The 12,004-nt window shown below is 47.8% G+C and overlaps 1 protein-coding gene across 1 annotated transcript in view; it reads left to right on the top strand.

The window, feature by feature from the left end:
* The window catches only part of LOC129345705 (alpha-2-macroglobulin-like), a 91,146-nt gene that overhangs the window by 37,745 nt on the left and 41,397 nt on the right, over window positions 1-12,004 (top strand). The window contains exons 18-23 of the mRNA XM_055002931.1: window positions 350-440; window positions 2,342-2,570; window positions 3,759-3,885; window positions 5,653-5,774; window positions 7,237-7,288; window positions 9,928-10,008. Of these exons, the coding sequence (XP_054858906.1) occupies window positions 350-440; window positions 2,342-2,570; window positions 3,759-3,885; window positions 5,653-5,774; window positions 7,237-7,288; window positions 9,928-10,008 (702 nt within the window). The remainder of the gene's footprint in view (window positions 1-349; window positions 441-2,341; window positions 2,571-3,758; window positions 3,886-5,652; window positions 5,775-7,236; window positions 7,289-9,927; window positions 10,009-12,004) is intronic.

Below are 12,004 nucleotides of genomic sequence, written 5' to 3'. Positions count from 1 at the left end.
ATTGACACGTCATTCTCAAGGGCTTTGTGTACAGCCAGAAGCTGTCGTAGCCTTTGGATTACCTATGGACACTTGTTCTTTGAATATATACTCTCTCAATAAATAACCTTTGATTCAAGAGACCTTGATGCAAGGGGTGGGAGATGAAATCAGAGTAACCTGAACTTCATAGACTGACAGCCGCTTGGTTTTACATGGGGAGTCCACTGGCAAAGAGCTGCTTCGCAGGTGCCTGCCCCTTGGCGAAGGACATGCATGTGTGAAACAGCCATCAGATAGCAAGGCAAGGCTTTTCAGCAGCAAGTGTGCATCTCTCCGCCACTCTCACTGTCTCCTGTGCTTCTTGCAGAACATCCAGCATCTCCCGTGGTAAGGGCAGGAGCACCTATGGACAGGACCCTTTCCCCCGAGACGTGGCTTTGGTTGGAAGCCTCAGTCAAGTAAGCAACAATTTTAATCCTTGTGGGCTGAGGCAATTTAGTTACAACGATCCTCACAAAGACATTTTAGGGTTAGTAGGAAAGTGGTGATCCTGCTGCTATAAAGGGGCATGCTTTTGACAAATGTATTTATTTATCTTTATATATACATATTTAACGTTTTCTTTTTTTGTTTGGAGATTTGGTGTGGTTCCTCTAAAAGAGCTCTAAAAGATGGCAAAAAACTGCATAAAGAACACAATAACCATATTGGCTAATGTACATGTAATAATGGACACAAAAGAACACATCATGGAACTGTTACAAATAATATTCAGAGAATCCAGTTGTGCCAAATGCAGAAGGGGAGCAAGTGGGGCTGACGGGTTGCTGCGAACTCCTTGCCGGAGTCCAGTACGAGAGACGTCGCCAGACTGGGAAGGGAACATAAACAATTGTTCAAAAGTGCGTTATAAAATACTCGGGCATTCTCCCCACTACATCACATTGGCTACCTTGTAAGAGCATCGCTAATTTTGTTGTGAAAACACCCAACAAAACGTAACACGCTTCTGTGCTTAACTAGGAACTATTTCTTTGCCAGAATACTAAAGGAAAACTTAAACAATATAATCACATTGCAAATGTCAGTTTGTGAATAGGTTTGCCAACTTTTAAAATTGGTCCCGCTAGCTGTCCTTTTGATACCCGTATGAGCTGCACAGAATTGTTAGGTGCTTTTCTTTTATTTCATGCCATGAAACGCTTCAGCTGCCCAGTTCCACCCATGAAACCTCTGGTAAAGGAACAGTCACAGGACATCTCTTTTTCTTGTCCAGTTAGCAGCCTTGTGAAACTTCTGCGATCATGCCACAAAACACTGCTCGTTGTTAGAAAATGCAGTTAGAAATAACACACTTCTGCAATCAGGCAACAAAATGCCTATTATTTTTATACAAATTGCCATAGCCGTCAAGAGGCTTTGCAAATATTTCATACTGTTTATATGGACATAGTCCAATTACCTGAAAACTATGTTATCTATATGAAGTGTGTGTGTGTTGTCAACTCTGGGTTGGGAAATTCCTGGGGATTTGGAGGTAAAATCTGGGGAAGGCAGGGTTTGGGGAGTGGAAGGGGAGGGGTATGATTGATGCCATAGAGTTCACCCTCTGAAGCACCCGTTTTCTCCAAGGGAACTGATCTCTATAGTCTGGTGGTGATCTGTTATAATTCCTGAAGCACTCCAGGCCCCATCTGATATATGTGTGTGTGGTAACACTGGACTTGCCCTGTGGTTGGAGGCAACAGAGGGCTACTTCTGTACATGTTTAGGTATTTGCCACTCTATTAGCAGTCACCTGTTTCCATTCATGTGTTTCTGGGATCCAGATTTTTCCATTTGAACCTAAGGATGCAAACAAAGAGATGGAAGTTGGTTTATAAAGGCAGTCCTTGTAGAACTAACCCCTACTTCAAGATTGCTTCCTCAAAGTACTGTGTTCTCTTTGTCAGATGCATCTGGCGGGGAGGGCTGTGGTTATCGAAGGCTTGTGCTGCAGTAGAATTGGATGGTCTTGGTGGTGCTGCTGGACTCTTTTTGATTTTGGTACTACAGACTAACATGGCAAACTCCTTTGAACCTTTACGCAAGCAAACGGATCCCCACATCAAAAGGAGCTGTTTGTATCTCCATATCAAAGGAGTTGTTTACATCCCTCCTCTCCTCCTCCCCTCCCCTCTCCTCCTCTATATTTGACCAGTTTCTTTCTGCCCTCCATGCATCTGACAAAGAGAACTGTGATTCTCGAAAGCTTATGCTACAATAAAATTGGTTAGTCTTAAAGGTGCTACTGGACTCTTTTTGATCAAAGTACTGTGGAATTCCTTCCCACCCTTTGCTCCCTGTGTCCTTTCGGCAGTTCTGACGGACAGGCGGACGTGCCCGTGACCATTCCAGACACCATCACAGAGTGGAACGCAGGCGCCTTCTGTACATCGGCGGAGGCAGGCTTCGGCCTCTCCCAGACTGTCTCCATCAAGACCTCCCAACCCTTCTTCCTGGAAGTCTCCTTGCCTTACTCGGTTGTGCGGGGTGAAGCCTTTGTCCTGAAGGCCACAGTCTTCACCTATCTCCAGCACTGCATCAGAGTGAGTGAGGAATGTTTACTGCCTGGCTTAATAATAATAATATAAAAATAACATTCGATTTATATACCGCCCTTCAGGAGTTTAATGGCCACTCAGAGTGGTTTACAAAGTGTGTTATTATTATCCTCATGACAATCACCCTGTGAGGTGGGTGGGGCTGAGAGAGCTCTGAAGGAACTGTGACTAGCCCAAGGTCACCCTGCTGGCTTCAAGCGGAGGAGTAGGGAATCAAACCCAGTTCTCCAGATTAGAGTCCCACACTTAACCACTACCTACACCCCAAAGCCAGAAATCATTTTGTCTTTCCACTCATGCTTGAATCTATTTTATTTATTTAGAATATTTCGATGTCGTCTCTTCAGAGTCCTGCTTGAAGAGGCTTACAATTTTTTAAAGTACAGTATTAAAACTTAAGCCATCAAAACATAAGCGGCGTAAAAACTATCCACCGACTCTGTCTTTTTAAACTACGCTTCCCTGCTAACATTGCATCTCCCTACGTTTGATGAACATGCGCCAAGGCGTTTCATGTAGAGAGGCTCTTAGAAGAGGGAGGCGGGATGATGTTGCCCTTTTTCTGCTATGCACTGCTGCATTGACCTGTGTGTTGTCCATGCTGGTCCCACAAGCCCAGAGGCAACTTTCTGGGGGTCAGAAAGGACATTTGTGGTGAGAATGTGGCAACAATTTATACTCCCTCCACCGATGGATTGATAGATCCAACCTTGTCTCTCTCTCACCTTATTGTCAGCCTCCTGCTTTCATTCTGTTTCTACTCCAAACATCTGTTCATGCGTGCATCAGTGCATGGACGGAAGGGGAACAGGATCAGCCCTGCTGGCCTCATTGCACCCAACCATCCGCCATGTGTTCATCCTTACGTTTAAGATTTCTGCCTGGAAATTGTTCTATTTGGAGCTGGCTTGTGACATCTCAGAAGCGGAATAAGAAGTCCAGTGGAGAGCGGGGTGGGGGCTGGGGTAGAGAGTTTCTCGCCTCACTTCACGACTTGCAGAGTTAAAAGAAGTCGTACAAGCAGGTAGCAAAATGTTAATTAAGAAATAGGAATATTGCATGATTTCCACTCATTGCAGAGCTGAGCATCTCTTAGCACAGATTTATAGCATGGTATAAATATTAATATTAAATGTCGCCCCTCCCCAGTAACACCTTTTTGTTGATGGGCAGGTGGCCATATCCTTGGCTCCCTCTGTGGACTTTGTGGCTTCCCCGCTGGAGAATGAGGAAGAATCTTACTGTCTGTGTATGAGTGAAAGGCAAATGGTGTCCTGGACAGTTACACCAAAATCTTTGGGTAAGCAACTGCACTAAAATCAACCTTGGAGTCAGAGGAATTGTGTTTGCATGGGCATGCATGGACGGCTCCTGCCTCCTAATTCAGGAGGGGAGCAGTCTTGCTCCCGTTTGATCAGAGATTGACAGAAACGAATACAGAGAGTGACTTTGGGGCATGGTTTAATGCCCAGCTGAGTAATGCCCAGTCAGCTTTTAAGATTAATGAAGAGGGAATAGTCTTTTACCCCTAGAAAAGAGCAAGAGTCCAGCAGCACCTATAAAACTAACAGAATTTGTGGTCAGGTATGAGCTTTCATGAGTCACTGCTCCCTTCTTCACAAAAGCTCCAACCCTACCTGCAATTTTGTAGTCTTATAGGCATCACTGGACTCTTGCTCTTTTCTACTGCTACAGACAGACAAACACGGCTACCCGTCTTGATTTATCTCCTTGTATCCCTGCCCTGGAAGCAGGTTTATTGCTGGCAGAATCAGGAGCTCAGCAGGAGTAACAAAGCTGCCACTGACCCCCTCTGGACCTCGGTATCCTTCTTGCAATCAGACTAATACAGGAAAGAATTTCCCTGTCACTCATTCCACTGGCTCAGAGTTGCAAGCGGTGGTGCATGAGAGCGGCAGCTCAGGGCCAAGCTACAAGGGATGAGTTACACTTGCCTGGCAAGTGAACAGACTCCTGTGTATTCCTCCCTGTTCACTTGCCTTTCATTGTATGTGATCAAGTGGAGCGCAAGTGGAGGGCAAGTGAACAGGGAGGAAAAGACACGTGAGTCTGTTCGCTTGCCGTTCAAGTGTCATTCGTCACTTGTAGCTTGGCTCTCCATCCCTTCTTTCCATTGGGAAGACAGCACACAGGATGAACTGGGTCTCTGTCTCAGAGCCAAGCTACAAGTGACGAATGACACTTGAATGGCAAGCGAACAGACACATGTTTTCCTCCCTGTTCACTTGCACTCCACTTGCGCTCCACTTGATCACTACATGATGATCAAGTGGAGTGCAAGTGGAGGGCAAGTGAACAGGGAAGAATACATGTGAGTCTGTTCGCTTCGTCACTTGTAGCTTGGCCCTGAGTGCCTGATCAAACCGTGGCCCAAAAGAATATGCAAACGTGGCTCCATTGTCACCTACTGCAGCCTCATCTCCAGCCAAATGTATGAGCGGAGGTAGTGTGGCACCATTTATGGGGGCGGCAAAGCCGGACCATTTCCTAGGGAGATATGTGCTGTCAACGGAGGCACATGGCAGTGCTGGACAAGGTCCCCTCTGACCCTTGGCCAGTCCCCAATAAGACATCACAATTAGGGCCACCAAGGTGTAGCAATGAAAGTGTCGGACTAGGATATGGGCGCCCCGGCTCGATCCCCCCTGCTCCCGTGGAAGCTTGTACAACTTCTATCATGTGGGGGTCCACAAAATATTTTGATGTTAAAAAGAAGTCCTCATACTTGAAAAAGTTGGGGACCACTGCACTATAGTTGCAATGTTAAAATGTTGAAAAATTAAAAACCCATTGTGACCCAGGAACAGATCCAATTCTGCACAGAAATATTTAGTTTGCTGATTCTTGCCAAGTGCCCTTCAGCAAATGGGGCTGCTGCCTCAATGAATATCAAAAGCATAAAAGGAAGGCCCAGATCCGAACACAGGAGCTGGCTGGCTCCTAAGTCCTGTTGCATCACTGTGTGCCTCCAAATTGTCCGAGAGGGAACCAGGGAGAAGAAAAGTTGGTGATTGACCCCCCTGACGGGAGGCCATTTCTGTTCTAGGTGAAGTGAATGTTACAGTGAGTGCTGAGTCGATAAAATCTGAAAAGCTGTGTGGGAACGAAATAGTGAAGATCCCCAGCGAAGGACAAACAGACACTGTGATCAAGTCATTTTTAGTTGAGGTTTGTGGGCTGTTTTAGTCTTGGGGGTGGGGAACGCTGGGGTGGTCAGTAATAACATACACATAATTGCAAGTATTTATGCAGAAAAACAATACCTGCATACTGATTTTTCATTCCTTTCCAAAGAATAAAAAAGGAAAAGCGAAATGAAAAAACACAATAAAACCCACATCCTTTGTGCTTCCCTTTTCTGCCCCTTCATCTCCCTCCTCATACTTACGGCGCTGTGAGTTGAGGTGACTTTGGTTGGTCGTGGTGGGGCCAGGTCATCCACTAAAGTCCCTGGCCAATGGCCCTGAGGCTTTCCCAGCCTCCTTGAGGCCTGCGACCCTCTATCCACTTAATTCGGGAGTTGGCCCCAAAAATCATCCTACACATTCCCCACCTGGACAGGCAAAGAGAGACCGCTCCTCACATGCGCAGGGCTGCCAGAAGCTGCAGTTAATAAAACACGCATGTCTTTGGGATACCTGCGGTGGTGGAGAGTGCCCTCAAGTCATTGCTGATTGATGGCGACCCCTGGCAGGGTTTTCATGGCAAGAGACTAATGGAGGTGGTTTGCCATTGCCTGCCTCTGCAGGCCCGGTCTTTGTTGGAGGTCTCCCATCCAGTTACTAACCAAGGCCGACCCTGCTTAGCTTCTAAGATCTGACGAGATCAGGCTCACCTCACCTGGTCTTTACCTGTAGGGATGTGAAAAGATATAGGAAAATGTCATTTTTTAAAAGTGTTTGTGATTCAGAGGAAAAACTGGCTGCTTTGATGTAGGGACTCTGGTCATGCTGGGAAACATAGTCTTGCCATTTTAACCAGAACTCCAGGCCTCACCTAGGCCTCACCTAGGGTTTCCAGGTGCCCACCAATGGTAGGCAAACTCCCGGGGGTTTGCCACCTTGCCCACCAACCCATCAGTGGTCAGCGGGAGATGGCAAACTCCCGGAGGTTGCCCGCCACCGCCAGGCACCCCAGAATTGCACACTGTGCACATCCTCACAAGGGGCGCAAAGACATCACCCCTGTAAGTGACATCATCGCACCAGCCGTGGGAGCATTCCTGCTCTTCGTTTGGGGCCGATTTGGGCCCCAAACAGGCCAAATTGGCCCTGCACAGAGCGTGGGAGCACTCCCAAGGTTGGCGCAACGATGTCACTTCCGGGGGTGACATCATCACACTGGCACTGAAGCTTGTGCGAAGAACACCAGGCTGCTGGCACGAGGTAAGTGCCAGGTCCCCCCTTCCCAGAGGCAACCCTGGCCTCACCTGGAGGTTAGCAGCCCAAGTATCATAAGTATAGAAAAATGTCTACCTCACGGCTTCCTTGCGAGCCTCACAGAAGCCCAGGCTACTCATGCAGGGCCTAAAAGAGCATGTTTCTTGCACCTGGAGGTGATTCCTACCACACCTCTCTGGCACTTGTTCTCATCTTCCCCCCTTTCCCCTCTCCCTTCTCTCTGCGTGAAGCCTGAAGGAGTCGAGAACGAGGTGGTCTTCAACAACGTGATCTGTGGAACTGGTAAGTGCCTATTTGTTCAGGATTATGATACACTAACAACAACAACGACATTCAATTTATATACCACCCTTCAGGACAACATAACGCCCACTCAGAGCGGTTTACAAAGTGTGTTGTTGTTATCCTCACGACAATCACCTTGTGAGGCGGGTGAGGCCGAGAGAGCTCTGCAAGAGCTGTGCCTGACCCAAGGTCATCCAGCTGGCTTCGAGCAGAGGAGTGGGGGATCAAACCCAGTTCTCCAAATTAAAGTCCTGCCACTCTTAACCACTATACCAAACTAAGGGGGGGGGGTTGTCCAGGCATATGTTAGCCTGACCCAGGCCTTTGCAGAGTGGCCTTCCTTTGTGCTGTTATGGGTCTGCCAATGCTTGAGGCTTGCCCAGGCTGCTGCTCATCAGGGTCTGGCCCAGGCCCATGTCTGCTGGTTCGAATCCCACTACTGCCATGAGCTCAGTAGGCGGCCTTGCGGAAGCCGCTCCTCTCAGCCCTAGCTCCACAGCTGTATTGTGGGGATAATAATGTTGACTTTGTTCACTGCTCTGAGTGGGGCACTAATCTGCCTAGATGAGTGGTGTATAAGCACAGTTATTATAATACTGTTATTGCAATCATAACTTCCCTCAGAGAATCCCAAGCCTGCAGATTAGTACTTTCTAGTCTCCCTCACACAATGGTCGTTTTCATGCCAGTTTGAACGTGTCGTGCAGCTATCGCTTTCAAAAGGGGTCCCCCTGGATTCCTCTCCAACAGAAGCCAGAAGATAACCGTAGGTCCTGCCATTTACAGAGGGGGAGCCAACAGATGCACCTTAAAGACGAATAACAGTTATTCCTGCAGAGGTTTTTGCCTGCTGGAGACTGGAGCCGGTTCAAAGAGAAAACAAAGGCCCACTCACTAGGGTTGCCATCCTCCAGTTCTCCCAGAATTACAGCTGATCACCAGTCTACAGAGATCAGTTCCCTGGAGGAAAGGGCCGCTTCAGAGGATAAACTCTATGGTATCATATCCCCTCTGAGCTCCCAACCCCTTCCCAGGCTCTGCCCACCAAACCTTTGGGAGTTTCCCAAGCTGGTGTTGGCACCCCTACCACCCACTATTATGGCAGCAGATTCCAGCCCGTTCAACAAATGTTGCAGTCACTTCTGGTGCAGTCAGCAGGTGATGAGATGGCTTCACCATCCTTCAGCCACAGTGGCCATTAGAAGCCCACCTCATCTGCTTCAAGAGTCGCCCAAGGAAGTCTGTGGCATAATAACAATAATAACATTCGATGTATATACCACCCTTCAGAACAACTGAATACCCACTCAGAGCAGTTTACAATGTATGCTCTCATTATCCGCACAACTATCACCCTGTGAGCTGGGTGGGGCTGAGAGAGCTGTGACTGGCCCAAGGTCACCCAGCTGGCTTCAAGAGGAGGAGTGGGGAATAGGGTTGCCAGGCCCCCTCGATCTCCCGGCGGGAGACTGGGGCCTGGCTCTTACCTTGCAGGAGCTTGTGTGTGCGTGCGCAAAGCGTGTGTGCGCGCTCCTGCAAGCGTGATCACGTCACTTCTGGGAGTGACGTCATCATGTAGCCCTTGTTTGGGCATGGAATGGGCCTGTTGTGGGCCCCTGCGGAGCGCAGGAACGCTCCTGTGCTCCACAGGGGCCCACAACCAATCTGGGCCCTTTTTGGCATGGATCGGGTCCGTTTTGAAGCGGATTGGGCCCATTTTGGAACCCTGTGGAGCGTGGGAGTGTTCCTGCGCTCTACAGGGGCCCACAACAGGCCCGCTCCGCGCCAAAACGGACCCAATCCGTGCCAAAACGGGTGTGGATTGGGCCCGTTTTGGCATGGATTGGGCCCGTTGTGGGCCCCCGCGGAGTGCTGGCATGCTCCTGCGCTCCACAGGGGCCCCGATCCAGGCCAAAACAGGCCTGATCCTGTGGCTGCTGTGCGCGGGGGTGCGCAGCACCGCAGGGGGGCGCACATGGAAGGTGCGCCCCCCCCCGCTGGCCAGGTAAGTGGGGCGGGGGTGGGAGGGTGGGGGCGGGGGATCCCCCACCCCCACCGGGGGTCTGGCAGCCCTAGTGGGGAATCAAACCCAGTTCTCCAGGTTGAAGTCCTACCACGCTTAACCGCTGCACCAAACTGGCTATTCTTAGCCCCCACTTTGCACTCCTCCAACCATCTATTCACGAAAAGGCACTTAAGTCTCTGTGTGTGCCTGGAATGGACTGAGGAATCGTTTTGGTTTCTGCAGTCTTCTGGTTGTGCTAAACAGACCCAATCCACATTCCATGGAACCTTTACACAGTCAGATCATGGGGTTTCTCTCATCCTCCCCCTTCCAAACTCATTTCACCATTCCAGTATTGCCCAGAATTCTGATCAAAAAGGAAACATAGTCACGTCATTGACGCTTTCTGGATGAGAGTTGAACCCGCACAGTTTCAGGATTTTTTTAATAGGACCATCTTAGGTTGGGTGAAGCACATGAAAGAGTCAGAAGGAAAGAGAAGAAGTGATGGAGGGACAGGCTCACAAATGTATTAATCTGCTGGAGGGATGGAGGCTGAGTGGAGAACAGGGAAATCAAGCCGCAGGAGGTAACAGGCATCGATATTTCTCTCGTTCTCTTTTCCTGGCAGGAGACTCCGAAGCACCTGTTTCCTTGACGGTTCCAGAAAATGTGGTTGAGGGCTCAGCCAGGGCCTATTTCTGTGTGCTTGGTAAGCTTATTTATTTATTTATTTTAATTTACAATATTTATATATCACTTTTCTGCCTAATCAAGGGTCACCAAGACAGCTAACGATTAAAACAAACATAATAAAACACACCTTTAAAACAATGCACAAAACTATACAATGGTCTTCCAAGTAAAGACTGTTTCCGAAGAACAGCTTTTTCAGTTCTCAGTACCTCAGTAATATGAAGAACCACATGAATAATGCAAAATTCATTTCAACTTCCAGTTTTTTTAAAAAAGGAAGAAAGGATTGATATACAGCCGACATACTGAATATTAAATAAGAGGATACAAAATGCCAAGTATCCGTAAAGAAGAGACATTTCCCCTTCTACTCTTATTGCAGCCATTCACGGAAATGAAACTTGTTCTTGCGAGGTTTGGAGTGAAAACCATTGTGTGTAAAGTACAGTCAAGCTGCAACCAAACTGACATGGCCGCCCCTTAGGGTTTTCAAGGCAAGAGAGAAACAGAGGTGGTTTGCCATTGCCTGCCTCCTTGTAGAGACCCTGAGTTCCCTTGATGGTTTTCTGTCTAAGTACTAATTGGGGCTGACCCTGCTTAGCTTCCAAGATCTAATGAAACAGCAAAGAGCCTAGTAGCCCCTTTAAGAATAACCAACTTTATTGTTGCGTAAGCTTTCGAGAACCACAGCTCTCTTCCTCAGATGCATCTGACAGACAGCTGTGGTTCTCGAAAGCTTATACTACAATAAAATTGGCTAGTCTTAAAGGGGCTACTGGACTCCTTACTATTTTGCAACTACAGACTGACACAGCTAACTCCTCTGGATCTAAGATCTAATGAGATTGGGCTAGCCTGGGCCATCCAGGATAGGAGAAAACAATTAGCTGACCTTTAAAGAAATTCTGCTTATTCTCTGACTATGTGTCAGAGACTGCCAGCTTAGATCTCAAGTAACTTCACTGCGCGAGTCCAAGGATGCATGAGTTAAAGTTGTATTGATCATCTAAGAGCTTGGTACAGTAGACATTCCTTGTCAGGAATAATCCCGCCTGCCTACTAGGTATAATAAACCTTTCAAGCACAGCCCACTCCCCCCAGTTCCCCTTTTTAGCTAGGCTCCCATCTATGCAGAAAAAGAAAAGTGAAGAGAGAAAAAGAGTAGAATTGTTGTGGCTAGTTTAGATCAGTTCAGTTCAGTTCTCAGGCCATCTGACCACGTCTCCTTGGCCACGCTGATAACTATATTCCTTTCTTAGCGTCTGACTGCTTCTTTAGCCGCTTCTCCAGCACTCCTAAAATACGTTATAGAGGACCTGGTCAACAGCCCAATAGTGAACCCCTAAACCCCTCAGAGTATGGCAGGGGCCATGACCCTGATACTATGGAAGTGAAGTGTTTTAGACATCTGAGGAAACAGAGCTTCTTTGAATTGCAACACATTTCTAATTTTGCCACCAGAGTTGTTGTTCATGTTATTTTACATGAGTGCAGCTTGTTCTATGTTAGGAAAACGTTTTGGACCATCAGGATGCTCGTTTCTAAACAATCACAGTATTAGATGCCCCATTACTGAGCTTGAGAGATTTAGGGAGTGATCCTAAAGAGGTCTACTCAGAAGTAAGTCCTATTTTATTCAATAGGGCTTACTCCCAAGAGAGTTCTCTTAGGATTGCACTGCTAGAAGCTAATCCCAGAGAGATCTACTCAGAATTCTACTCAGGTCAATGGGGCTTACTCCCAGGAAAGTACACTGGTATAATGCAATCCCATGCAAAATTACTCCAGTCTAAGACCAGTGGTTTCAATGGGCTCAGTCTGGAGTAACTTTGCATCGCATTCAGAAATGGAATCTCTGGGGGGGCTGAAATGTCTGCACACATATTCAGATTCCCAAAAGATTCTACCGCTCAATGGTTGTTGTGGGTTTTCCGGGCTGTATTGCCGTGGTCTTGGCATTGTAGTTCCTGACGTTTCGCCAGCAGCTGTGGCTGGCATCTTCAGAGGTGTTG

The sequence above is a fragment of the Eublepharis macularius genome, chromosome 18 (genome assembly GCF_028583425.1).
Source record: "Eublepharis macularius isolate TG4126 chromosome 18, MPM_Emac_v1.0, whole genome shotgun sequence".
Lineage (NCBI taxonomy): Eukaryota > Metazoa > Chordata > Lepidosauria > Squamata > Eublepharidae > Eublepharis > Eublepharis macularius.
The sequence above is the reverse complement of the archived record's forward strand: the minus strand, read 5'-3'. Positions and strand labels throughout refer to the sequence as shown.